The sequence below is a fragment of the Alternaria rosae genome (assembly GCF_020736505.1).
Source record: "Alternaria rosae strain MPI-PUGE-AT-0040 chromosome Unknown BKA58scaffold_5, whole genome shotgun sequence".
Taxonomy (NCBI): Eukaryota; Fungi; Ascomycota; class Dothideomycetes; order Pleosporales; family Pleosporaceae; genus Alternaria; species Alternaria rosae.
Window position 1 is genome coordinate 1,865,845 of NW_025763574.1, and position 25,036 is coordinate 1,890,880.

At 53.3% G+C, this 25,036-nt stretch overlaps 13 protein-coding genes across 13 annotated transcripts; 5 read left to right on the plus strand and 8 right to left on the minus strand.

Annotated features, from left to right (window-relative positions):
• Positions 1 to 310: 310 nt before the first annotated feature.
• Positions 311 to 978, plus strand: BKA58DRAFT_315542 (ADP-ribose pyrophosphatase; the record flags this gene model as incomplete). Its single annotated transcript, XM_046167532.1, has 2 exons — positions 311 to 343; positions 406 to 978. The coding sequence occupies 2 exons, from the start codon at positions 311 to 313 to the stop codon at positions 976 to 978; spliced, it is 606 nt and encodes a 201-aa protein (XP_046025434.1).
• Positions 979 to 1,882: 904 nt separating this feature from the next.
• On the plus strand, positions 1,883 to 2,649 carry BKA58DRAFT_179602 (uncharacterized protein). The gene is made up of 3 exons (XM_046165353.1): positions 1,883 to 2,039; positions 2,111 to 2,518; positions 2,590 to 2,649. Exons 1-2 carry the CDS (start codon positions 1,937 to 1,939, stop codon positions 2,386 to 2,388), a joined length of 381 nt encoding a protein of 126 aa, XP_046025435.1. The 5' UTR covers positions 1,883 to 1,936; the 3' UTR covers positions 2,389 to 2,518; positions 2,590 to 2,649.
• Positions 2,650 to 3,321: 672 nt separating this feature from the next.
• Positions 3,322 to 4,060, plus strand: BKA58DRAFT_440122 (uncharacterized protein; the record flags this gene model as incomplete). Its single annotated transcript, XM_046173726.1, has 3 exons — positions 3,322 to 3,616; positions 3,681 to 3,762; positions 3,880 to 4,060. 3 exons carry the CDS (start codon positions 3,322 to 3,324, stop codon positions 4,058 to 4,060), a joined length of 558 nt encoding a protein of 185 aa, XP_046025436.1.
• On the minus strand, positions 3,953 to 5,355 carry BKA58DRAFT_179597 (uncharacterized protein). The gene is made up of 3 exons (XM_046165352.1): positions 5,119 to 5,355; positions 5,006 to 5,069; positions 3,953 to 4,954 (listed from the first exon to the last, which is right to left on the minus strand). The coding sequence occupies exons 1-3, from the start codon at positions 5,192 to 5,194 to the stop codon at positions 4,330 to 4,332; spliced, it is 765 nt and encodes a 254-aa protein (XP_046025437.1). The 5' UTR covers positions 5,195 to 5,355; the 3' UTR covers positions 3,953 to 4,329.
• A 504-nt stretch (positions 5,356 to 5,859) lies between these two features.
• Positions 5,860 to 6,330, minus strand: BKA58DRAFT_315294 (chromosome transmission fidelity protein 8; the record flags this gene model as incomplete). Its single annotated transcript, XM_046167517.1, has 1 exon — positions 5,860 to 6,330. The coding sequence occupies one exon, from the start codon at positions 6,328 to 6,330 to the stop codon at positions 5,860 to 5,862; it is 471 nt and encodes a 156-aa protein (XP_046025438.1).
• Positions 6,331 to 6,511: 181 nt separating this feature from the next.
• On the minus strand, positions 6,512 to 7,678 carry BKA58DRAFT_385338 (chaperonin 10-like protein). Its single transcript, XM_046170362.1, has one exon. The coding sequence runs from the start codon at positions 7,625 to 7,627 to the stop codon at positions 6,587 to 6,589; it is 1,041 nt and encodes a 346-aa protein (XP_046025439.1). The 5' UTR covers positions 7,628 to 7,678; the 3' UTR covers positions 6,512 to 6,586.
• Positions 7,679 to 8,971: 1,293 nt separating this feature from the next.
• On the plus strand, positions 8,972 to 10,135 carry BKA58DRAFT_316448 (sorbitol dehydrogenase; the record flags this gene model as incomplete). The annotated part of the gene is made up of 2 exons (XM_046167580.1): positions 8,972 to 9,089; positions 9,204 to 10,135. The coding sequence occupies 2 exons, from the start codon at positions 8,972 to 8,974 to the stop codon at positions 10,133 to 10,135; spliced, it is 1,050 nt and encodes a 349-aa protein (XP_046025440.1).
• Positions 10,136 to 10,613: 478 nt separating this feature from the next.
• BKA58DRAFT_458050 (uncharacterized protein) lies at positions 10,614 to 11,022 on the minus strand (the record flags this gene model as incomplete). Its single annotated transcript, XM_046174657.1, has 2 exons — positions 10,614 to 10,752; positions 10,800 to 11,022. The coding sequence occupies 2 exons, from the start codon at positions 11,020 to 11,022 to the stop codon at positions 10,643 to 10,645; spliced, it is 333 nt and encodes a 110-aa protein (XP_046025441.1). The 3' UTR covers positions 10,614 to 10,642.
• A 724-nt stretch (positions 11,023 to 11,746) lies between these two features.
• Positions 11,747 to 12,434, minus strand: BKA58DRAFT_179655 (uncharacterized protein). The gene is made up of 2 exons (XM_046165354.1): positions 12,073 to 12,434; positions 11,747 to 12,017 (listed from the first exon to the last, which is right to left on the minus strand). The coding sequence occupies exons 1-2, from the start codon at positions 12,299 to 12,301 to the stop codon at positions 11,908 to 11,910; spliced, it is 339 nt and encodes a 112-aa protein (XP_046025442.1). The 5' UTR covers positions 12,302 to 12,434; the 3' UTR covers positions 11,747 to 11,907.
• A 2,181-nt stretch (positions 12,435 to 14,615) lies between these two features.
• BKA58DRAFT_339394 (C2H2 type zinc-finger-domain-containing protein) lies at positions 14,616 to 15,940 on the minus strand. The gene is made up of 2 exons (XM_046168312.1): positions 15,710 to 15,940; positions 14,616 to 15,652 (listed from the first exon to the last, which is right to left on the minus strand). The coding sequence occupies exons 1-2, from the start codon at positions 15,805 to 15,807 to the stop codon at positions 14,671 to 14,673; spliced, it is 1,080 nt and encodes a 359-aa protein (XP_046025443.1). The 5' UTR covers positions 15,808 to 15,940; the 3' UTR covers positions 14,616 to 14,670.
• A 163-nt stretch (positions 15,941 to 16,103) lies between these two features.
• Positions 16,104 to 17,260, minus strand: BKA58DRAFT_421093 (uncharacterized protein; the record flags this gene model as incomplete). Its single annotated transcript, XM_046172764.1, has 1 exon — positions 16,104 to 17,260. One exon carries the CDS (start codon positions 17,258 to 17,260, stop codon positions 16,184 to 16,186), a length of 1,077 nt encoding a protein of 358 aa, XP_046025444.1. The 3' UTR covers positions 16,104 to 16,183.
• A 736-nt stretch (positions 17,261 to 17,996) lies between these two features.
• On the minus strand, positions 17,997 to 20,638 carry BKA58DRAFT_440130 (uncharacterized protein; the record flags this gene model as incomplete). The annotated part of the gene is made up of 3 exons (XM_046173727.1): positions 17,997 to 20,348; positions 20,420 to 20,549; positions 20,616 to 20,638. 3 exons carry the CDS (start codon positions 20,636 to 20,638, stop codon positions 17,997 to 17,999), a joined length of 2,505 nt encoding a protein of 834 aa, XP_046025445.1.
• Positions 20,639 to 22,046: 1,408 nt separating this feature from the next.
• On the plus strand, positions 22,047 to 24,160 carry BKA58DRAFT_385346 (camp-dependent protein kinase A regulatory subunit). The gene has a single exon (XM_046170363.1). The coding sequence runs from the start codon at positions 22,399 to 22,401 to the stop codon at positions 23,785 to 23,787; it is 1,389 nt and encodes a 462-aa protein (XP_046025446.1). The 5' UTR covers positions 22,047 to 22,398; the 3' UTR covers positions 23,788 to 24,160.
• Positions 24,161 to 25,036: the final 876 nt, after the last annotated feature.

Below are 25,036 nucleotides of genomic sequence, written 5' to 3' on the forward strand. Positions count from 1 at the left end.
CGAAAGGTTCTCTTGCATGAGAAGTATCGTCAATTCAAGAATCACCAGTGCGCCCACGTGACCTCGCGATTGCGCGACGCGGGGCTGGCCCAGCTCCGAATCACCTACGTCAGCGTCCATAATCCATGCCCGGGCGACAGCTTGACACCAACAATCACCGCCCATGCACCTTTCTCTACTCGCGAAACAGTCACAAACCTCCGCCAAATTCAGCTCCCGAGGTGTATTGCGACTGTGCAATTCGACTGCACAACATAGCTTTCTACTACGCACCTTCCACACCCGCGCACCGCTCTGGGCAGCCTACAACATGCCGCAAGATCCAAAGATCATCAAGGTCGAGGTAAGTTTTTAATGTACGGATTGTATGTGAGACACACTAACGTCGTATGTCTACCTTTGCAGCCGCTTCCTGCAAGCGAGGCAAAGTGGATCGAGTTCCAGAAGATCTCATGGCAGGATCAAACCGGTAAAGACCGTGTGTGGGAAGCCGCGGCACGCAAGACGCGAGGCAAGGCAGGCGTCGACGCCGTCGCCATCACCACAATCATCCGCCATCCCTCGCGCCCACCCTCCACCATCATCATCCTGCAGTACCGTCCACCCGTCAATGCCGTATGCGTCGAGCTTCCTGCCGGCCTTGTTGACGAGAAGGAGTCACCTAGCGAGGCCAGCGTACGCGAGCTGCACGAAGAGACTGGATACAAGGGCAAGCTAGCATTCATCAGTCCGACTATTGTCTCCGATCCTGGTCTAAGCACTGCGAACATGCAGCTGGCCATGGTGGAAGTCAACTTGAAGGAAGGTGACGCCGAGCCCGAGCAGGCGCTAGATGATGGTGAATTCATCGAGAGGGTTGTGGTGCCTATTGACGAGCTGTACGACCGCTTGGTCAAGTACGATCAAGAGGGCAAAACAGTAGATGCGAGGCTTTGGCATTGGGCCGCAGGATGGAACGCCGCCAAGACCATGTTATGATAGAGCCTGCCTGGGCCTGGGCGTAGTCGCGTCGCCACCTCAATCGATTACGTCCCCGTGGCATGATGTTCCTGCGCTATTAATCGATTCGTTCGCGTGTCATCGACAGGCTGAACTTCTGGCCTCATGGCCACATAAAGGTGTGATCTTGCTAAGAGGTTGGTAACTTGCTCACAGAACACTCCGCTTGCGGAAACCATCAAACAAATACTTAATATTCGAGAGGTACCCGTCACCCGTGATCAAGCAACATGCTCCTTATCTCACTTAAAGCGGTCTTAATCGACTTCCGTTTCCTGCTCACTCAGTTCCTTGGCTTTTTTTCGTCATTCCGCGGGCTAACACCGCCTCCTGCTCCACACGTGTGATTATCGCAAGAGACACCTGGGTCTTTGATCGCTTTACCGGTAAGAGCGCGCTGTAACAGCGCCAGTAGTGTACACCCACTGGCGCATATAAGCTGCGAACTTCTTCGTTCTTTCTCTCCTACACCAGCCTCGACTTCCCTAATCGGCATTTCCTCCCGAAAGCCATTCCTATATACACTACTCGATCTCATCTCCCTTTTTCACATATCAGATCTCCTAGATCCTTACAGATCTACCCGTCATCGACACGATGTATTCCTCCAGTTACTTCGCTGGTAAGTTACCTCATGAAGTCTCCAAGTCTTCACTAATCGTGGACAGCTGCGCTCGGTTTCCTTGCTGTGTTCACTTACGCCGCTCCAACCGATTTCAAGACTCAAGATATGTCTAAGGACTGGAGTCATGTCTTTTCCAAAGAACACTTCATGTCCTCACTGATCGAACCCGGCTCATCGATGGCGTCTATATCTGTACCTAGTTGGATCAGCCTAGGCGATCCGGACATCCCTTAAATTCGAAGTGAAATTCGGAACCACTGTCCCTTCTCAGTCTGGGCTCGTCTATCTATCGCCGCCAACAACTCCTTCGGAATGCCTTGCGCCAATGCTGGCGAGACCCAGATGGTGGAAGTACCTCCAAACCATCGGTACAAGGCGCCCTTCCCGTGTCAGCTGAACCAGTGTGGTCATGTCAGTACGTACTCCCTCCACAGCTCTCAATCTCCCTCATTACCTTCAATTGTTCCTGCTAACACACACTTCCAGTCAAGGTTGCCTATCATGCAGAGGATCGCAACGTCTACCAGATCGAGTACTCTTTGGACCCCCATGACGGCCGCATGTGGTACAACCTCTCTGCCGAGGACGGTGCGCCTTTCCAAGACGTTGAGCGCTACCTCGCTGGCTTCGGTCCTACATGCCCTTTCGTTCATTGCACACCTGGGCAGTACGGTAAAGACCCGGTCCATGGATGCGACTGGCCAATTCAGCCCGTCTGTGCCACTATCGGCAGCGTCGTTTCTGTTCTTTGTGGCAGGCTTTAGTAGGTTTGTGGATGTGCGGGTCGTTGTCACGAAGTCGAGGTTCTTGACTGAGTGTACGTGAACGATATAGGTTGGGATATTAGAGGGCGTTTGTATGAAATTTGGCGAATGTGCAATATGCGATGGATAGGTATGTTGCGAGACACTTCGGTGTACTTATAATTTCGGTCAATCATCCATACTCATGCACGTCTACTCTAGTTGCCAACGACAAACATCACTTGCGGCACTGCTCAATTCTTGCTGTTGGAAAGGGAAGCTTATCGTACATGATCTGTACCATATACTTGAAGTCTACCCTGATGTGAGAAGCACCCCGAGCATAATCTACCTCATCTTCGAACTGAGTACAACAAACGCGCATGGCTCTTTGAGTTTCTCAACCCACTGGACGGTTCTCCCCGCCGAAATCTGGTAAAGTAATCCCATACACTCGTTACTTAGTCCTACACTCATCTAGATATGACACACAAACCATATATCACCTTCCGCAGTTTCCCCGCCACACAGCCGCAAATCCTTCTACGGTGTCAGCGTGTTTGCACCGCCTTGCCTCATGGAGATGAGCTCCCTGGTTAGTTCTTTGACCGCTGAAGTATCCCGACCGCCCATGGAGCACAGAAAATCCTGATTCGACTTCCAACACGTCCAATCCCTCGCCGTCTTTGATTCTGAGCTTGGCATCATCTCCGCATGTCGACCAGTGCTGCTCAAGATACGCCGCTAGAGAGATAGCAGATAGCGGGAGACATACAAAGAGTCTTTCTCGCTGCCTCACCCACCTTTCTCACCTTCACCTCTTACGACTTCGACGGCATCCCACACATCCAATCTCTACCTCTACTCAAGACTCCTTCATCTTCTCCAGCCCCAACCAGCATCAAGCAAAACCCACCCACACAGCTTCTCGCCAACCCCCAAAACCTCACCACCATGTACATCCTCACTCTCCTCTTTTTGACCTTCCTCTCGATCCTCTCCCTCACCAACGCCACCGTCATCCCCAACTTCCCCGACACCCCTCCTTCCATCCACCTAGTCCTCAACAACAACTGCGGCTTCGACGTCTGGGTCCGCCAGGGCGTCGCTGCAGAGCCTGGAGCGCGCAAAGGCCAGGGCGAGAACTGCGGTCCCATGAGCGGCAGGGACACAGAGGAAGTCAAGATCAGCGCGGGACAGAAGTTCATCACACCTGTGGCTATTCTCGAGGATAGCTGCGGACACTCTGGTAAGCGCAAACTGGCGAGATGAGGGGTCGCTTAATGAGAAGTATTGCTGATCCACAAGAATAGTCAAGGTCGCTCGCAAGCCAGCAGATTGGCAGACGGTCTATCAGTACGAGATGAACTGGGCTAGGGAGAACCACAAGATCTGGTACGTCAATCGTCTTCCTGGTCTTTCCCTCACCTATGCTTTTCCTTTCCTCACTTTTGCCATCTCTTTCTACCACTCTGAAGCCCTCCTAGCTCTCTCCTACTAACATAATCGCAGGTACAACCTCTCTTGCCTAAACGGAAACCCTTTCACCGACGTCGCCCGCCAGATCGGTGGTCCTTATGGCTTCGACTGCTCGTACTTCCGCTGTGAGCCTGGCAACAATGGTAGCCAGTGCGATTACCCCAAGATGGCCAACTGCGCTACCGCCGGCGATGTTATCGGCTATCTCTGTTAGGCGGAAAAGATGATGGGGAAGACTCGGGTGAAGAATAGGGTCTGGTAGAGAGGAAAAACACTACAGTGGTATGTGTAGATATGAAATACCTGGGATATGATACTGAGATGGTAGATGGCGCGGTACGACTGAATTGAGCATGTGCTCCTAGGAGTGATGCTCTTCTTGTCGGCCTCAGTAATTTACTCAACTCAATTGATTTATCTCATTCCCAAATCTTCTTCGCTCTGCCGTCCAAGTCCTTCCGACAGATGGCATGCTTGTGTGTCCTAGTTGTTCGCCGTCTTATCGTTGTAGTAATGCACAGTCTGATCAGCGCATCCACTCGGCGTCTGATACAAGTAGTTCCCGAGATTGATATACAACTTCTGCCCAGTGCACACATACCATGCACTCTTGTTCGGCCGATTAACACCCGCAACACTCCACTGAAGATCATCTCCGCCCCACGCAAACGTACCGTACGTGTTCTTGCTCTCTGAGAAGCTGACAGCGAGAGACATGCCGTTGATGGAGCGCTCCTCGGATACTACGGCGTAAAGAAGTTTGACGGGCTCGCCGGGCGCGGAGACAAGTTGGACCAACTGGCCGCTGACGACTTGGAACTGGCCAGCTGTCGTGTAGTCGCCGAGGAGGGCAGGACCGGTCGAGTAGAGAGGGTTCGTTTGGAAGTATTTGTGGAAGTTGGGGGCTGCGACTCCGCGGATCCAATAGTAGCCGCTTTGGAGTGTCTTGCCCGGCCCGGTGCCTGCTGGGGTGCTGCTGACGGTGGGTGCACCTGGCGAGACTGTTGTAGATGTCGGTACTGGCACAGTAGACATAGTGGAGGGTCCAGGCGTAGGCGTAGGCGCAGGTGCAGGCGCAGCACCGGGTTGGCATTGAGAGTAATAGTCACTGAGAAGTTAGCATTGATGCACGAGGCATTGATGCGATTCAGTGTCTCACTTGATCTTGACGCAGCCAGCACCTGAGTTGCATGTTGTCTCTCCAGACCAGTTCGTACCACCACCTAGTATTCCATTAGCAGATGACTTTGTGCTGCTTTACGGTGAGCATACACTGCTGCCAATCTCCAACAGCCGCATAAGTAGTGCTCGCTAGCAGGGCTAGCAGAGTTGTGATTGAGCAACGCATGATGAGGCAAAGTATGGCAACTGCTTCAGATGAATAGGTGAGTGCCTGTCTTCTCGCGGATAGATACTGAAGCACAATCCCGATACCATATATCTTCCATCTTCATTCCAGAATGCTACCACATGATGCCAGATATAGTGCTTGGGCTGGATATGATTCGGACCGTGGTCGCCGCGTAAAGTGGTTAAAGTACCCTAGGCTTACAAGCGAGCACCAAAACCCGGGAGCGAGGCTGAGCTGCAATATGCTTGTGCGACGCCAAATTGCTTAATCAATATTCCGGTGTCCAAGTGGCCATCGTCCGATCCTTGTGACTGCAACCCATGCAAGGAATGCCGACCGAGCCTGCAAACCCGGGTACAGCTCGTATCGTGTACAACGGAGGCTTGCTCAGAAGTCCTTCTCGAAGCCCTAACATTCGGTCTAGCCGCCTTCCCAGAGATCTAGGCGCGAAGTGTGGCATTATGATATCGTGTTTTTTTCGCGACAGTGTAGTACGGGCACTCGTTTCGTGGTCGGCTTGTGCGAATGATATGAGGCTCATCGCGTGGTGCGCGGGCTTGTCTGTCATCGTCGCGCGATCGTTCGGAGGCTATGCGTGTACCACGAGTGGTCGTTCTGGAGCTCGGACTTGGGCGAAAGCGTCTGCATCATCCCTCCTCTCCTCAGTCTACCTCAGCGACTCCACTAATAGGCTCCGGTCGCGCCGAAAACACAATCTTGTACTTGACTACCTCCACAATCTCCAGCTCCTCGTCCCTCGCACCGTCCTCGTCCCCAAGACCACTCATCTCTACATCTCCGACATCCGTCTTCTGCCTCTTGCGCATGACACCGAGCGGTTTGGGCAGCTTCTTGCACTCGCCCGTCATGCGCTGGCCCTTGCCAACGTACATGTAGACGCGCTTCATCCATTTCGTGTCGCTCGGGTCGTTGATGTCGGGATTGTAGTGTGGAAAGACGAGTTTGCCGACTTGTGTGGAGGGTGCGGAGGCTGCAGGTGGAGGGAAGTGAATCGTGCCTTGGATTTCTATAAGGGCCAGGCCCGAGGGCGTGTGAAAGAGCTGCGGAAGGGGATTCTCGGCGCGTGGGGCTGTTGCGGAGGAGCGAGGGAGATGGACCGGCACCGACGGCATCTTGAAGAGTTGATCGGGGTTTAGGTGGAATTGGAAGGAGCACCGTAGAGCAGGCGAGGAGTGTGCGGTGTTGGTGTTGTGGGAGGACAATCCCCGCTGGCGAAATGTACGCGACGCGCTGAGTTTTGGTGGGGCGAGAGCGCGCGATGTGGCAGGAATGACGACAGCAAGTGCGCAAAGGTTTTGTTCAAGATTCATTATTATTCATAGATATCTATTAGGTACTAGAAGGTAACTACACTGCTCTTGCAGCTATCTAAGCCCTCTTACCGAAGACCTTGTCAAAGCCAGTAAGGGTGAGCCTGTACTTGACGTTGTCGTTCTTGTACACGCGCTCAACTGCCTCCTTGCAGCCCTCCTCGCTGAGCTGGATCTCCTGCACCCAACTCTTGATGTTCTGCTTGGATGCAAGCTCGAACATCTCCTCCATCTCGGGCCTGTTTCCGATGTGGGACGCGCCCATGTAGCAACCGTTGGGTGCGAAGATCTGGGCGGGCATGGCAGGGAGCGGGTTGTCAGGGAAGCCGACCATGTGGAAGGTACCGTTGACCTTGAGGATGGAGAAGTATTCCGAGAGATCGAACTTGTCAGTCGCATCAGCGGTGTTGATGACGAAGTCGAACTGGAACTTCCATGGCTCAGCCCAGCCCTTGTCCTTGGTGACAATGAAGTCCTTAGCGCCCATCTTCATCGCGTCCTCCTTCTTGTTGGGAGAGTGCGAGATGACGTATGTGTCGGCGCCCATAGCTACGGACCAAAGGACACCGAAGTGACCGAGACCTCCAAGTCCGATGATACCAACCTTCTTGCCGGGACCAGCTCCTAACCTCTTCAAAGGCGAGTATGTGGTGAGACCAGCGCACAGCATGGGCGCTGCGAGGGCAGTGTCGAGGTTGTCTGGGATCTTGAACACAAAGTACTCGTGGCCACGAATATGGCTGGAGTATCCACCCTGTGCGACTGTGCCGTCGTTGTGTTTGGCACCGTATGTGTCGACTTGGTTGGGGCAGTAGTTCTCTTGGTCGTTCTTGCATTGGTCGCAGGTAAGGTCGGCGCCAATCTGAGCACCAATACCGGCGCGATCTCCGACCTTGACTCTGGTGACCTTGTCGCCAACCTTGACGACCTTGCCAATGACTTCGTGTCCTACGCAGAGAGGCAGAGGAAGCTCCTCTCCCCATCCTCCAGTGATGGTGTGGACATCTGAAGCGCAGACACCGCAAGCGTCAATGGCAATGTCGACGTCGTACTCCTCGAACTTCTTGAGGGGAAGCTGGGAAAATGTTAGTACAGCCATCAACTAAACCATTGGCTCATCCACTGACCTCCTGGCGCTTGAATGTGCTCCAGTTCTTGATGTCGGTCACCGCGAAGGCGTCGGTAGTCTCAGGGTAAGGCATTGTTGTGTTTGAGTTTCAATTGGGTTATGGAAGATGTTGTTGGGGAGGTGAGAGAGATGATGGAGGGGCAGGTGTTGAGGGGCATGCACACGTATTTGAAGCATCGGTCAATCCCCCCGCCAGCTGTAAGAGTCGGCCCATGGCGTTTCGTCCAGTGAGGTCATAACAGTGGACGAGAACGAGAAGGTACCCGCCGTTGAGGCTCCTGCCGCTCCCTGATTGGGTAGGCCTACAGCCACGAGCGCGTTGTCGCTATGGTGCGCATTATACCTTATTCTTGACCGTCACTGACGCGTCAATGATCGCAACTTTAACCGTTGCATCGGAGTTCTGCCAACGGTCTCGAGGGCTAGATCGCAAACCATGCCATGTCGCGCTGGCTGATCCACACTATACGCGTCTGGTCGTTCCGACCGTACCGAGTTACAGTGGGTTCGTCATTGCGCTTGGATAGCTCCTGTTGTCTTCGTTGCCCAGGAATATGTTGTAAGAATGTCGCATTCGAGCGCCGGCGAATTCAGCGAAGGCGATGACAGATTTTCCGAGCTCGATCCAAACGGGGAAAGTACGACGATGTAGCTGTTCCGAGTGCCGAGCGTCATGCTTTAGTTGCCGACGTCATAACCCGGACCTCGCCCCCTTGTGCTCTTCATCTCTCATCGGTAGGCATAATTAGAATTTGTTTTTCTTTTGTCGGCTCGTCCAGCGTCGACCAATGAATGCGCATCCAGTCGGACGGGCTGCGAATCCAGGATTGTGTACGCGGGTGCACCAAGCTAGTGTTCTCGTGGCACGCGGCTCTTATACTCCTACAATGGCATGCACATGAGCCAAGCTGATATGGATGAGCTCGTCCAGAACTTGGTTCTTCCACTGCTATTCGGTTCGCGTTATCAAGCTTCCGTCCATTTGCCATGCCACCTGGTACCCCGCATTCACAATGCGGGGTGATAGACCGGAGGCTTACCCTTTTGGGCATTCCGTGATCTTGGGCAGCAGGTGCACACATGCGCTTGCCAGTGAAAAGATACCGAAGCCAACGGAATGACCGACTCCGGGGGAACGAGCGCGACGTCTGACTGTCGGCCATGGAAGGAGCCAAATCACCTGCGCCACTTTGATCTAGTACTTCTATCCTTCTCTTCTGCTATCCTCCGCCATCTTCAAGTCACCTTGAATTACACTTGCAATAGTGTGGACCGGATCCAACCATAATGGCCGCCGCGGCAGACGATAACTCGATGAATGCGCTGCGATTTCATGGGCAACATGATCTGCGATACGAGAGGATTCCAATACCCCAAGTCAAGGCAGGGCAAGTCAAAGTGAAACCAGCATGGGTAGGAATTTGCGGATCAGGTATGGACCCGAGTATGAGATTTGAGACAGCGAGACTGACGTTGCTTTATACCTCCACGAATATTTGGGTATGTACTTGAATGACGAACATGCGGTCCATAGCTGAGCACCTAGGTGGCGCGAATCTCTGCCCTACCACGCCCCACCCAATCACCGGCGAAACTGTTCCACTAACCTTCGGGCATGAATTCAGTGGCACAGTAGAAGAAGTCGGCGACGGTGTTACTGATTACAAACCCGGCGACAGAGTTGTCATCCAGCCCATCATTTACGACGACACTTGCGGCGCCTGCGAGGAAGGTCTGCAAAATTGCTGCTGGTCCAATGGCTTCATCGGCCTGTCTGGTTGGGGCGGTGGTCTTGCGGATCACATAGTCGTTCCAACCTCTACCCTATATCATCTGCCTGACAATGTTCCACTCGAGATTGGTGCGCTGGTCGAGCCCCTCGCTGTCGGTTGGCACGCAGTCAAGACCAGTCCTTTCAAGAAAGATGACGTCGCGTTGGTCCTGGGAGGTGGACCCATCGGTATTTCAACAATTCTAGCCCTGAAGGCGAAAGGATGCGATAGGATCATCGTATCGGAAGTGAGCAGAAAGAGACAGGAGTTTGCGAGAAAGTTCGGAGCGCACTACATCATCGATCCCACCAAGGAAGACCTTGCTAAGCGCTGTCGCGAACTCACCGGAGGCAAAGGTGTACATGTCGTCTACGACTGTGCCGGCGTACAGGCTGCTCTCAATCAGGCCGTACATGCCACCCGCGCTCGAGGCTGCATCGTCAACATTGCCATATGGGAGAAGCCTTGCACGATCTTCACCAACGACTTCAACTTCAAGGAGAGGACCTACATGGGCATTGCGACTTACGAGATTGGCGACTTCCAGGAGGTTATTGACGCCTTGAGCAGGGGAGATATGGACCCGAAAGAGATGATCACACAGAGGATCGCTCTTACCGAGGTCGAAGAGAAGGGTTTCAAGAGCCTGATCAATGACAAGGACAACCAGGTCAAGATACTGGTAGAGGTTGGCGGGGGTGCGTAGATGTATGGCTTGGAAGCTGCCAAGTAACTTCCTGCGCGATCGAGTTTCCATGATGAGAGTTCTGCAGTCTCTTAATGAGATGCAAAGTCTATGGTCAGTTCATGGGGACTCATCACAAGCTGGTCTTTTACCGTTCGATGGCTACCTCGATGGTGAACAGGTGGCGGACTTTGTATGCCTAAAGTAGCATTATAATCACATTTTTCCATCTATTCATCGTTGTTCCTCTGGCTTTTCTCACATTTCTGCTCTGCGCAAAGATAATGACTACGATTCTCAATCATTACCAGATACTCAAGCAAGGCCGACACAGTGTGCAGAGTATGATTCGTATAGATTCAGAACATCCATGTTACGTGTTGAACTAACAAGAAGCCGCGCTGTTCTATATAGGAAGCCAAGTTTGTAGCTGTAATGACTGTAATCCATTGTCCACCATTGCCGTTGCCGGCTGCCATCTACCGATGTCGTTCAACACCTTCAATCCTGCCGACGATGACTGTACATCTAGCAAGTGATCTTGTACGAGTTCTTAGGGCCATACGCCTCGCAAACACCAACTTCGCTGAAAACCTCTGGGGTTTTATCAGTGCAGTCGAGAGAGGTGTGAAGATTGACTGTCGGCAGAGATTAGCGAATTCGGATTGGTGGAATAGAAACTTACTCTTGCAGTTAGGGTTCGCAGCTTCGCTAATGATGAGACTCTTGTTGCCGTCGTAGATGCGGATGCACCTGTTAGCCGGGAGATTGGCGGGGCGCTCAATCAGACATTCGGATGCGGTGCTGCAGGCGGCACAGGTCGAGATCGTGAACGATAGCGTACCTTGTGCGGCACTGGATGCGACCAAGGCCGACACAAGGGCAAGGAAGGTAGTGGAAAACTGCATATTGAAGAAAGTGGGTGGTGTTGGCGTTGAAGAGGAGACTGATATATGGTGTTTAGGACAATAGGGAGGGTGTGAGAGAAGACAAGTCTCGAGCTTGCAGCACTTCGCTCTTATACAAAGCATAATGCTGCGGATGACTTGATCGAGCTTTTACCAACTGATAACACCTTACTGATATTATTGCCCTGTGGGAACGATGACGCTCGTTATGAACCCATCCCATGATCGAGGACGCGTACGCACGCACGTTCTGTTGGGCCATGTTACAGCGGTGATAGCAAGAAGAGAGGCTTTGTTGGGGTTTCGTGCGATTGAGGGCAGGCCACGAGGTACACACGGCTAGCTATTGGTAAACGGGCGTATTTACAGTAAGCATACACGGGGTTTAGCTTGCCACTTCAATCTTACATCTCTCTCTCTCTCTCTCCCTCTTAGCAAGTGTCGACTCGAGGTGACTAGTTCTGCCCATGTGTTGGTCTCACGACTCCTTTTGTGGTAGATTAAAAGTCTTTCGTGCGCGTGTGGTTGCCAGATCGTGGCCGTCATTTCGCGCCACGATCAGAGCATCAATCTATTTACCCTCGTGACAGATGCAAACTGATAGCCGAAGAGTCTCCCATGATCCTGTCGCAAGGAATTCAGAATTTAATTGCACGAGAAATGCTCCAACATTATGAGTAGAGATGTTTACGTGGAACTTCATGCGCGCAAAGATATCAGAGACGCCCTTTATTGTAGATATATATAAGCCCCTCCTGTCATGTGTTGAACGAACAGCGAGCGGCGGTAAGAGACGAAGACGCAAGAAAGATCGCACGATACTTATAAAAAAGCATGTACTGCAGACACCTTGTAGATATCTCTACTTTAGACATGCCAGGTAGCTCAACATGTGATCTTGAAGCTGTTCGAGGGAATCTTGCTTTCACAGACTCCGCCGTTGTCCTTGTGTACCTCCGGCATTCCTCCGCAATTGAGCTCAGGGTAGAGATTCACTGCACAAAATCTTAGCTTGGCATTCGCCGAAGGAAATGCATTCGACTTCAGTACCTTGACAAGACGGCAATGTTGCGTCGTAGGTTTTGATGGTGGTACTTCCATTCCACATGGTGATGCAAAGATCAGGTGGAAGTTGTGAGCGGGTGTTGACGGAACAGAACGTGCCAGGCACAGGGGTGCACTCAGTGCAGTTCCATGTCGTGAAGGAGACGGTATCGTATGCGGCACCTGTGGCAGCCAGAACGATGCCTGAGAGGAGGGCAGAAGTAGAGAAATGCATTCTTGGAGCGAGCTGTTTGGACACTTTCTTTATCTAGATTGAAAAGTGAAGGGTATTGTACATAGTCTGTCTCCAGCGGACTATGACTCTTATACTTCGTACTATAGCACTAAGTGTCCCGTGTTGAGTTGGCTAAGCTGTCAAGCATGTGCTATGGCGGTCGGATGCCCAGAGTAATCCCGCCCAGTTCATTGTCCGAATGTGACGATAGCAACACAAGCCAAGCGTGCCAGGACTTTTTGACTTCATCCGATGAGACTTTCAAGTTATGACAAGGTAGGCAGTCCTGAATGTGGCTTGGGTCTGGCGTATACGCAACTATCGTGGGAGAGACATCCATTGGGCAAACGAGTATGACCAACGATTGACATTGCTGATGCCAAACGTGACTGCCCGTATTCCTCCTCGGACCGAAAGCTGACACGGGGTATCATGGAACGCGTTGGCGGTGTTGGTGGCGATGGCTTCTTCAGGTGAGATTTTGGTGGCTGGATTCTCCCCATCCGTACTGCGCATCATTGGCGGTCGCAAGTCTTTCCATGTTTTTTATCCGACTATAATCTTTACCAAGCACGATCTCTGGGAATCGTAGAAGCCTGTTTGGTACTTTAGCAGTACCAAATAACCCGCAGACAGCTCTCGAGCTTGATAGAAAGCGACTATTGAGGGTAGGACATCGGCCTAGTATGCATGGGTCTGCATGTATCGCTTCTTGAGACACCTGGCCGCACGCAAAGATCTATGAGAAATCGTTGCAGTAGGTCAATCCCCGCCCTGATGTCAGAAGAGACGGCTCAGATGGCCTATGATTGAGGTTGTCGTACGAGTGTCTCGTCCTTTTCCCACTTGGGTGAGGCGACGCGTGGGCAATTCCTCATAGACCTGCGATTGCCTAGTAGAGAGTGATGATCCGAGACGGTAGCCTTATGCGATAGTATTGGCTGTGATTGAATTGGAAGTAAGACGCGATAGCGCGAGTGCCTTAGCCATCATGACCATGGTTGGGGAGGAGTTGAGGCTAGGAGCCTTCGCCGAGGCGGGCCGACAGGGGCGCCAAGATGCTAGACCACATGCGTCACCATGACCCCCACCAGTCTTCTCGAAGTCTCATGGCCCAGGTCAGCACTTACAGGCTGCGATACTGTTGAATGCAAAACGACCGCCATCGTATGTTGGCTGACGCTGTACCTTAAGATCCTTCAATCTCTCAAAGTAAGCCACAAGAGCACACGCCTGAAAGTGTTCGGGCTGCCTCCAACGCGTTGGCTGTTCAAGCAGGTCACTCCGCAACTTTCGATCATTGGTACACCGCAGACGGGCAAGGCTTTCCATTAACCTAGCTCTAGACATCAACTACTCTTATTAGAGCACTCGGCGGGGGTGTAGGTTTTGGCTGGATTGTCTTGACGTGTGTGATTGAGATCAGGGACCAGATGACCGGTTCTAATGGAAGGCTGCGAAAGAGCTGAAGCAATTCAAGAAATTAGAAGAGCCCCGAGAATCAAAACATACTGAGACATAGCGCCTATAGACTTATTACTAGTAAGGGTAACAACCTCAAGGTCGACATGACTGAATACCTCGCTCGCTTCCGCAACAGCGCACAGTGAGATCAGACCAAGCCAGCCACACAAGCTCTCTTCGAGTTCTGTTTCGCAGGCGGTGTGAATGCGCTGAACGAAGCTGCGACCAAGGGAAAGAAGAAGCGGAGCCGAGGAAAGGGAAGAAAGCAGGAGGAGACCGTCGAGACACCGCCCGCATCGTCATCGTCTGCCTTCGCACAGGCCCTCACATTCTACTACGAGTCCTTACGTATTCTCGATCACTGCAGGGGCAGTCCACTTCTTCAAGGTCTGGTGGCTCCTATGCCGGGTATACGCAACTTGGATTCGCAAGTGGAGATCATCGACGTTGGCGATCTGAGCGACTTCAACGTCATGAGCTTGAACAAGCCTGATGAGTCATTTTGAATGCTTCGGTAGCTCATGACGAGCGTGGTTGCCGCCTACATAGGTTTAAGAATATATGAATCTTGCTCTGTATTCCTGGTGAATAGCTTCTGGGTTAGTCCTGTAGTATAATCAACATCTTGCAATTCAGCTATGCGCAATTTCCGTCAAGACACTTTGAGTGCTTCAATATCTTGTAACGACGGCGTTTGCCGCCTACAAAGGTACACTGGTACTATGGTCTTCCGCGGTATTTTCAGCGAATGACTCCTGGATTAGCCATACGGTAGACGAATTGACTCGATACACAAGTATGCCTAGGGTCCTTCAACACTTCACCACACACTTGCCAGCACGGTTGTAGTCCTCAAGTAGTTGCATGCAGAACTATCATATCTGTAGTACATGTTTTCCGTCTTATCATCCCGCCTGATAGACAGGATTCTCTGTCTTATAATACACGGTCTTGACTGGCTGCTGTTGAGACGCATACCGTACTCTGGCTTTCGCAATCTCCTCTCTACTCTTCATCTTCTTATCCAGTACCTGAAGAGTGCGAATTTGTTGATCGGAGACACCGACTAGACCTCTTTCTGGTCGCGATATGGTGGAGAGGCTACGGTGAGGATCATTGCTCGCGTGATGGAGAGCTGTATGGCTGGGTCGTAGATGCGGAGTTGGAGGCTGTTGGGCTGGCGAGGAATCGGCAGTAGTGTTGGCAGATCTTAGACTGCGGTATCTTCGACTGGCACGACCTGCGCATGCAAAGCTTGGGTTGGCAGCTCTTGATGTCGTCTCATCTCCGCTATTGCTTCGCCAGGGGTTGACGACCAATCCAGATGGTAGATGCGTCTCGGCCTTCATCTTGTACTTCCAATCCTCGCTGTCTCCCTCCTCCACCTCCACATCCCAAAACCCTCTTAACTCCGACATGTCAATCATACAATGCCCCTTATCCCTCATATGCGTCTGCACAGCATCCACACTCCCCTTCTTTTGTCCACAATAGAGACATTCGTGATATTCGAAAATCAGAACGGCTAGATACGAGAGAAAAGACTCTAGAGAGTAGAGTTGCGAAGGCGCGGGTATGAAGAGGCTGTGTTGTGTGGACATGTGACCTAAGTTTGCGGCCGGGGTGAGAAAGGCGGAGGGGCAGAAGAGACATCTTGTCGACGACAAAGTCTTAGAGTGGTCGTCATTTGCATCTCCTGTCGGTGATTTGGAGTTGCTATCGCGTCCGCTGATGTTGTGCGCGACACGTGTTCGAGTTTTCCGTATCAGAGCGTCGTCATTGTTTCTTTGTCGCTGCGTGACTTCCTCAGCCTTGCTTTCAAGCGTTCCGAAATCTTTCTCGGTTAGAACAGGAAGATGTGATATTCGCCTTTTGAGATTGTAGATGCTGTCATAGAATGTTAGTCCAACCACTTCCGCATCTACATGCTCGGGATGATCCTACTGCCAAGGCTGTCGCATGTGTGTACGCTGTAGCGCGCTACTAGTGAAAGAAAGAGAGCATGTGTTGCACGGAAACACTGTCCGCGATTCCGAAGTCATCTTTGAGGTTGTCTGTGTAGTTGTTCGTTGGGAAGATGGAGTGGAGAAGAGGTAAGTGGCTCCCGGCTGAGAAGGTAGGAAGGCACCTCTCGTGCGAAGATGCGAATGGGATCGGCTTTGCTCTGTCTAATCGATGCTGAGGCATTCATATCTTATATAGTTAAGAGCGTCGATATTTTGACTGCTGGAGTAACGGCGGGCACAATGTCACGTGCCAGGCCATCCTCGCCGCAGCCACCTCAAGCCACAATGAGTCATTTCGGCTCACTCCCACGAATACCCACTCAACAACATCCTATCTTTTGGCTAGTCAGTCAAGCATCACAATGAGCGACATCAATCATGGAACGACGTGTTCAAATCCGTTTTCTAATTGTCAATCATGATACCCATGCTCCTGCCAACTTTGCTTCTTCTTATTACTCTTCCGCTCATCCCTAAGTTTCTTCATCAAACCCAGCCTATCAAGCTTAAACAGTACCTTCTCCACAAGCTTAATAACACTACCTCTCCTCTTTGCTTCTTGAGCCAGAAGAGCAGTGATCCCTTGATCTTCGACGTGCAGCTCGGCTTCTGGGCTATACTCATCCACATCAACGTCGAAATAGTCGGATATTGGTGAAAGACATGTGCCAGCATCGCGGTGCGCGTGAAAAACCTGGCCAGTGTAGTCGTACCCGATCCCGGTGTCCTTGTCATAGCCTTTGACGTAGCCCGGCCGAGACGCACCGATGCTTTGAGAGAAGCGGGATGGATGGTAGGTTGGTATCCCATTTACTGTTCTGATACACGCGTGTTGCGCGTAGATTGGTGTTTTCGATGATGAGGGGGCTGGACTTGTAGGGGAACTTCTAGGTGTTTGTATATGTAGGGCATGGCGGCGGCAGGGAGGAGTTTGGTCATCGGAAATGACAGAGTCGTGGCGCGAAGAATTATGTGAAGAAAGCGATTCCGAAGACGTGCGATTACTTTTCTCTGCTGTTCGAATGTGAGAGTGAAGACGTGTTTGTTTGTCAGTGGGTAGCAGTGGCAGTGGCTTTTGCTCATGCAACACTGGATCCGCGGGCACGACACCTCTTCGGACCGCCAGAGGTAGCGGTAGTGCCGATGACCTACTCGGCGTCAAGATTTCCTCTTGTGACTTTCTTCTGTAGTGAACGATTGGTTTCGTGCTGCCATCCCAATCAACGATCATAGTGCCCTGACTCGTTGGCCGATCGTTCTGAGCGGGTGCGGTGAGAGATTGCCATGTTGCTGCATGGTCATCGATCATTTGCGTTAATTCTGCTGCAGCCCCGTAACGAGAGCGAGCCCGAACGTGGTGTGTGGATCTATACGAGCCATCGCTGTGGTTACGAACATGACGGGAGATGTTGCGTGGTTGAGGTGGCTGCTGAAGAATGCAGCGTGTGTCATGGCGGTCGGCGCCATGAGCAAAACCGTAGAACGACATAGCGTTGAGCGGCCGTGTTTCTTGTGTCGCGTTGGTGGACGGTGTCTACTTTAGTGCTTGTTTCGGTATGTCCGAAACTGAGTCTCTGGCGTTGCTGGAGTAGTGGAGTTACTGTGGGTTGTTGTTCCTGTGTGTGGTACATTAGAACCGTTTGGATGTTTACGGAAGGCAAGTGGTATAGACGAAGGGAGGCGCTATAGTATGTGCACAGTGTGATGCAAACATCTTGTATAGTGAACCCATGTGCACAATAACCGACGAGACAGGCTGCTGAGGAGTAACATGATCGCTCGTGTGTTGTGAAAGCCGATATAGTTAACGGTGAATGGTATAGGCGGTGGGAGTTTTAGAATGAAATTAGTGTGAAGCGAGTCTAACGCATCGTCATTAGCAAATTAAATACAATCCCGCTGGCATGCCAATACCCCACATTTCGACATCGGTGCCAACTTATTTCGAGCAACCCAGGTATACTATGACTGCAATCTCTTCCGTCTACCCACGTTCTCTTACGTCTGGAGATGCATATGAACAGAAATGACGCAACAGATTGCTATGGAACATGTCAGACACAGGAAGGAAAATGGTATAGACCAAAAGCACAAACTCCGTGGTGAACGATGAAGAGGAAGAGTGAGAAAGCACAGTGCATGAACCCCGGGTATTACCAAGCTCCAGAGACCCTCGTGACGGATGAAGATGGCCTGAGAGTGCCGAGAAAAGACAGATGAAACATCTAGTTCTTGTCCTTGCTGGATAGCTTATCCTTGATCTTGCCGAAGAAGGAACGGCGCTTCTTCTTCTTATCATCAGCACCAGAAGCGATGCTCTGGCTACCTGGAGTGCCCTTGGGAGAAACGTCCGAGTCTTTCCTGAGGTTCTTGGCGGGGCTCTCTGGAGCCAGCTGTGCGGCTGGGGCAGAGCTAGTAGCCTCGGTCTTGGTTGTCTCTACGCCGGTGGTGACAGTCGGCTGGGTCTGCTCGGTGGTAGTTGGCTCCTGCTTGTTGAATGCAACTTCGGTGGTAGAGTCGATGGGCTTGGAAGTTGGCGGCTGAGCAGGCTCCGATGCGGGCGCGTTGAGTGCATTGGGCTCGCTGGAGGACTTGAGTGGTTTAGCATCAACAAGGGCCTCATCGGAGAGACCAGCAGCATTTTGGCTTCCTACAACAGCAGCACTGGGAGCTGGCTCGCCGGTAGCCTCAGTTGACTTCACTTCTTGGAGAAGTTCAGTCTCCATAGCCCGCTTCTCGCTGACTGCCTCAGCATTGGTAGCGGCCTCGGGGCTGACATGTGCCTCCTTCTGGCTCTCAGCGACGACATCCGGAACATCACGAGCAACGGACTCGTTGACTGACTCCCTGGTAGTGCCAGCTACGACAGCAGCAGTTGCACCGGCAACAGCAGTGGCCGCGACCGCAGCTCCCGCGGCAGTCGCAGCAACAGGTGCGGTCTCGGTGGTTGCGGCAGTCAGCACAGGAGCAGGCTCACCAGATTCCTCAGATCTTGGGAGCTTATCGAGTAGCTCAGACTCGACGGCCGACTTCTCTGCTACAGCCTCACTGTTGGCAGCGGCCTCGGGGCTAACGTGTGCCTCATGTTGGCTGTCAGCGACAACTTCGGGTACGTCGCTGGAAACAGTCTCAGAAGTAGCAGCAGGAGCAGTAGTGGCTGTGGTAGCGGAAACAGCGGGGGCTGGTTCGCCGGCCTCGTTGGTCTTGGGGACCTCGCGCAATAGCTCAGACTCCATGGCAGTCTTCTCTGCGACAACCTCCGGGCTGGATGCTGCTTCAGGGCTTACGTGTGCCTCCTTTTGGCTCTCAGAGACGACAGCTGGGATGGCAATGGCGGGAGCCGGGAGACCAGTCTCGTTAGTCTTGGGTACCTCGCTAAGAAGTTCTTGCTCCATGGCGGACTTCTCAGCAACAGCTTCGGGACTGGCTGCGGCCTCGGGCTCTGCATGTGCTGTGTTCTGGCTCTCGGCAACAATGGACGGGACCTCATCAGCAGTGGAGGTGCTGGGCTCGTTCATGCCAGTAGCCTCAGCAGCCTTTTCCTTAGCAGAGTAGACGGCCGCAGTGAAGAGACCCGCACCAGCAGTCGCGCCAGCAGCAGCAGTAGCGGCGGCAGCTTTAGCTGTGTCGCTCAGACCAGCGTCTCCGCTAGCTGCGGGCGCCTCGGAGACGGTCTCCTTCAGCTCTTGCTCCATCTCCTTCTTATCCTGAACAGCCTCTGGGTTGGCGGACGCCTCGGGATCGACATGAGCCTCTTGTTGGCTTTCGGTAACAGTCTCGGGAACACCGCGAGGCTCTAGGGGGACTTGGGCGGCGAGATCGGCGGTTGTGCTGTGAGGAGCAGAGGATTGAATCGTGACGCCGGTGTCCTCCTCGACCTTGGCATCAGCACCCATGGGCAGACTCGATTCTGGGATCATGTTGCCCATGACAGGAGGAATACCGAACATGCCACCCTTGGCATCGCGCTCAGCCTGAGGGGTGAAGGCGAGGGGAGGGAGAGCGTCGGACTTCTCGTAGGAAGAGGGGTCTGTCTTGACTGTGCTGTCGACGGTGTTGGAGGTCAAAGTGCTGGCATCGGGCACCTTCTCGCCAGGCGCAAGGTGGATGGGGTTGCCAGCGCCAGCGGTAGCTGGGATGGGCGCGACACCGAACGCAGAAGCCTCTTGCTCAGGTTCCTTGTCGTGCTTGACAGTCGAGTCTACGGTGTTTTCCGTGAGAGTGCTCGCTTCGGGAACGGGCTCACCAGGCGCAAGCTTGATGGGGTTGCCGAGGCCTGAGGTAGCGGGAATAGGCGCGACGTTGAAGGTCTGCGGTTCGCTGCCAGGTGTCTCTGCGTACGGTGTCTCGGGGAAGGCGCCGGGCAGGTGAGAGTCGGACTTGGCGTCCTTCTCGCTCTCTTTGGGCACAGCGCCGGCTAGCGCAGCGGTTGTGGACTCGGGCGCGGCAGAGGACATGGTGTTGACGGGCTCCTCGTCGACGATGTCTTCGGGCAGGAGGACGTTGTTGATGATGCCGTGGCCGTCGTCTTCCTTGCGCGCGCTGTCGTTGGTACACCAGTTGCCGTTTACGACAAACTGTAGTAGACGTGTTAGCAAAGTCTGCGCAAACGAGGAAGCCGATGGTATGCGACGGGAGAGGTGCGCACCTTGTATTGGGTGTGGGTTTTGGGCAGCTCGACCGTCTTCTTGAAGATGCCGTCCTCATTCTCCAGCTTCACCGTCTTCCTCCAGTCATCAAAGGTGCCAGTCACGAAGACCTCGTTGGCCGAGTGTTCCCTGTGCGCGTGTAAGCAGTTGGGTACGAAAGGTGCCTAGGTGGGCGTGAGGCAGGCGCGAACGTACCAGGTGAAAGTATATTTGCCCATATCAGCGCAGCGATGGACGTGGATCAGGAATTGCAGAGTTGGGAGGAGAGAGTAAGACCTGTCTTGGGCGCAGGGAGGAGAGGTGTGGAGGTGGTTGGTAAGTCAGGATCAGGAGCTGCGTTAGGTGGAGCTAGCTAGCTTGCGGCTTGAGTGCGCGCTCGGACGGTTTGGGGGAGGAGGAAGCTTGCGACTGTTTCGCGCGACAAACAGCAGCGATTTCAATGCAGACACAAACACAGAGTCCGGAGCGCGACAGATATGACTTGTAGATGCAGAATTGGCGAGGCTGGCGGTCTGGTCGCGACAAGGCGCTGAGTCTGCAAGATCAGAGACGGCGCTGCTAGCGGCAGGAAAGCTTGGCGGGATGCCGTTCATCGCGCGAGCCCTGGAACACGCGGGACCGACGGCGAGCATGTGCAATGACGAAACCTCCATGGCGCCGTGCGCAATTGCTGCTACTCTTCACAATTCTCAGGCCACCATGCACAGTCGAATTATGCCGCGCGGGCAATTCGTATCCAGCCGCTTCATCTCGCAGGCACAGCGACACGGCGGCCCCTCCAGTTTTGCTCCGCGTGCCTGTGCGCCTCACATGGCCGGCTTTGTGCGTCATCGCCATGTCCTGGACCTGTCGGGATATCTGGGCGGATTCCGGGGTCGCACGTGAGCTGCTACCAACAGTAACCTATAGTTGGTAGTTGGGTACCGCTCAATGACTTTGTCGTCGCCTTATCTCAAATACCGTCTGGAACGCCTCTAGATCAGAGTTTTCGTCTCCTTCTGCACCGCGTCTCAACATGTTCGAGGATTCACCGCATCGCTGCCCGTGTTGAACTTATGGCTCACCGCCAATTACAAGGTTGCGCCTCCCATGCCGTGCTTCGTCTTCGCCCCGGAATCACAATGCAAAACTTGTGTAGTAGATGGTGTTTGATGTAGACTTGTTCTTGCGAAGGACCTGCCCGAATACTATGCACCCGCACGGTCTTTTGTAGTTTGCAGTACCGGCGTTTGATGGACAAGATGGATGCGCGACTTGGTGACGTGAGAGTCCATGCGACACCACACCACACCACCCACCACCATGTATTCCGTTAGGTGACAAAACCTCGACAATATGACTTGTGCGACAGTCGTCATGACCCGTAAGACAATCAAAGCTCGGAGCCGTACCTGTCTACACAATGTCTCAGCTTGATAGTCTACGACTCAAGTGCGGGATATGTTAGTGCAAGCTCCAGTCTGCGCAGGCCACGCAGCGGGAGCTAAAGCACGGCTTGAGCAGCTATGACAGCTATCGCAACTGTCTTGCCCTGGTGCTACGGGAGCTCTTGGAGTGTGGGAGTCACACCAGGCAATGCGCGCGGCGGCGAGAGCGGGCAGCCGTCGCGTAAATGTCGCCGTGGGAGCCTACAGCGTGCGAGGGTTTCTAGAGGCCTTCTGGAAGATAATAAGCCCCAGGAAAGCTTGCCTCGATCCTTACCAGTGACTGCCCTGCCCGCCATCCCACACCCGTGATCTCTCCTCCCGCACCCGTCCCCTCTCCTGCGCATCCTCACCGCGCTCCTGCTGCTGCCAGCCCCATACGGTGCAGCCTGCAATTGCGTCCCCTATTCACCATCCATCTCGACGAGCCCCCACTCGTCTCTCGCGCTGACGCTACGTTCTCGCGGGCCCTCGCAGCACAACTGCCTCCATCCCTGCACGTCTCGCGACCGACGTCAAAGAGCTGCGCTTGACCCCTCACCACCACCGCCCTCATGTCCCTCCCTCCTGACTACTCCAACGAGATCGCCACGCTCGACCGCGAAATCCTCTCGCACAAGCCCCACGACATCCTCCAGTTCTGCGCAAACTTCTTTAACCGCCGTCTCGAGTCGCAGCGAACCGAATACCTGCTGTCGCAACAGCACTCCAGTCCCCAAGGCCGTGCCGAGAACTCGTTTCCCGGCAACAACCCCTTCAGCACCTCGCCCAGCAGCGGCAGCGGCTTCACCAAATCCACCATGCAGCGTCTCGAAGAGGAGGAGGAGAACGACACCATGACGTCGCCCACGGCCTCGACCTTTGGAGCTATCGACTTCAACAGGTCCCGCTCCGCCAACAACAACGACGCGGGTGCGAGCGCATTCGGCGACTTTGGCGGCTTTGGCGGTTCCTCAAAGAACAACATCACCCAGATGCCGCCTCTGTCGGGCGAGGGCCAGAACTTCCCCAGCAACTACAACACCAACCGACGCACCTCTGTCTCCGCCGAGTCGCTCAACCCCGCCTCAAGCGCCGCCGACAACTTCACCCCGCCATTCCACCAGAAGACGCAGGACCAGCTATCGCGCCTCAAGTCGGCCGTCTCGGGCAACTTCCTCTTTTCACATCTCGACGACGACCAGTCGGCAATGGTCCTCGGCGCGCTGCACGAGAAGCCCATACCCACAAAAGGCATAAAGGTCATCTCACAAGGCGACGTCGGAGACTACTTCTACGTCGTCGAGAAGGGCGCCTTCGACATCTACGTCAACAAATCAGGCAAGGTCGAGGCTGGCATGGATGGAGTTGGCGATAAAGTAGGCTCCGTCGGCCCAGGTGGTTCCTTTGGTGAGCTAGCTCTCATGTACAACGCCCCGCGTGCTGCAACAGTCACCTCGACAGAGTCATCTACACTCTGGGCACTAGATCGCATCACCTTCCGCCGTATCCTCATGGACAGTGCTTTCCAGCGCCGCCGCATGTACGAAGGATTCCTGGAAGAAGTTCCTCTGCTGTCTACCCTGACTCCCTACGAGCGCTCAAAGATCGCCGACGCTCTCGAAACCAAGAAATACCCCCCTGGCACAACCATCATCCAGGAAGGTGATGTCGGCGAATCTTTCTTCCTGCTTGAGTCTGGCGAGGCCCAGGTCTTCAAGCGCGGCGTAGACAGCGCCGTCAACCAATATAAGAAGGGCGACTACTTCGGTGAGCTAGCGTTGCTCAACGATGCTCCTCGCGCTGCCTCAGTTGTCAGCAAGACCGAGGTTAAGGTCGCAACACTCGGAAAGAACGGCTTCCAGCGACTTCTTGGGCCCGTCGAGGGTATCATGAGACGGAACGATCCCAGCAAGGCTGCTTTCGAAGGCGATCATGTGGATCCGCTATCCAAGACTTCATAAGCGTGTTCTTGCAGGGTTAGAAAGACAGATTGCGCCACTCACACGGGAGGTGAGCGACACTGTCATACACAGATGGAAGACCAGGGCGTGGACAATTGCGGCCGGGTGTGGTCTTGTCACTCTTCGGCGTTCTCGCATGTATTCCTACACTTCCTACTGTCACTAAACTTCGCTTAATGCCATGGAAGATGATACAGCTTCCTCCCAGATCAGGAACGAGCTCTGGTATGAGCTGCTCTGTTACCTATACTCCACTGCGTACGATACTCATGCTTTAGACTTGTACTCTCATGCTTCCCTTGGGCGACTATGAAGATGTGACGTATTATATAAGTTGCCAGGAAATTTCCACGATGGTTTCTGCATCACTCCAAGTCTGCGCTGCGTAGATGCCGTCGTGTGCTCCTGCCGACCCTCGCTCTGTTCATATGACATAATCGCGGTGCCCCGTGCGTTGCCAAATGGCGCTACCTAGGTAGTAACGGATGCAGGTGCGCTCTTCCCTTCCAACACCATACTCGATAGCTTGAGTGCGCTCCCACAACCCTAACATCACGGCAACACTGTCTCTGATCGCAACAACTGAAAATTATTATCTAGCATGGCCAGATATTCTGCTCTGCCAAGTGCTCCCGCTCCACACCGCCTGCTGATCGTCATGCAGTCATCGTGGCGTTCGCCTCTGAAGACATGGATGTTCAATGCGTAATAGCGCATGTGGATGAAGACTCACAGGTACATTCATGATGGTACCTTGAAAAGACTTTCGGTCCGATGCTCACGAATTCTAACGGGGCTTTAGGCGTTCGAGGGTGGGCTACTTACAGCTCGCAGCTGTACACACAATGCGCATTAATGAAGCCTCATTCGCTTCCCCGTGTGTTTCAACTGGACTACTACGCCATTGCGAATACCAGCAAGAACGTAGCACTCTCAGCACATCTCCACAAGACGCTTCGTGCCCAGGTGCCGTCAATGACTCGCCCTAGCTACCTACCGAGGCATTGCTGCTCACAGCTCTTGTGTACCAACAAAGCAAAAGAGCAGACGGCAACTCCGAGTAAACGCTGGCGAATGCAAGTATCGTGAATGGAAACTCACGCTTCACATCAACTGAAGAAGTAGTGATCGACTATATCTACTTTTCTGGGCAACAAATCGTCATGTGCACTGCTTCACAGCCCCGTTCCTCAAAATTTCGCGATTTCCGATGCAGCATCTTGCATGCAAGATCGCAATATTCAGAGGG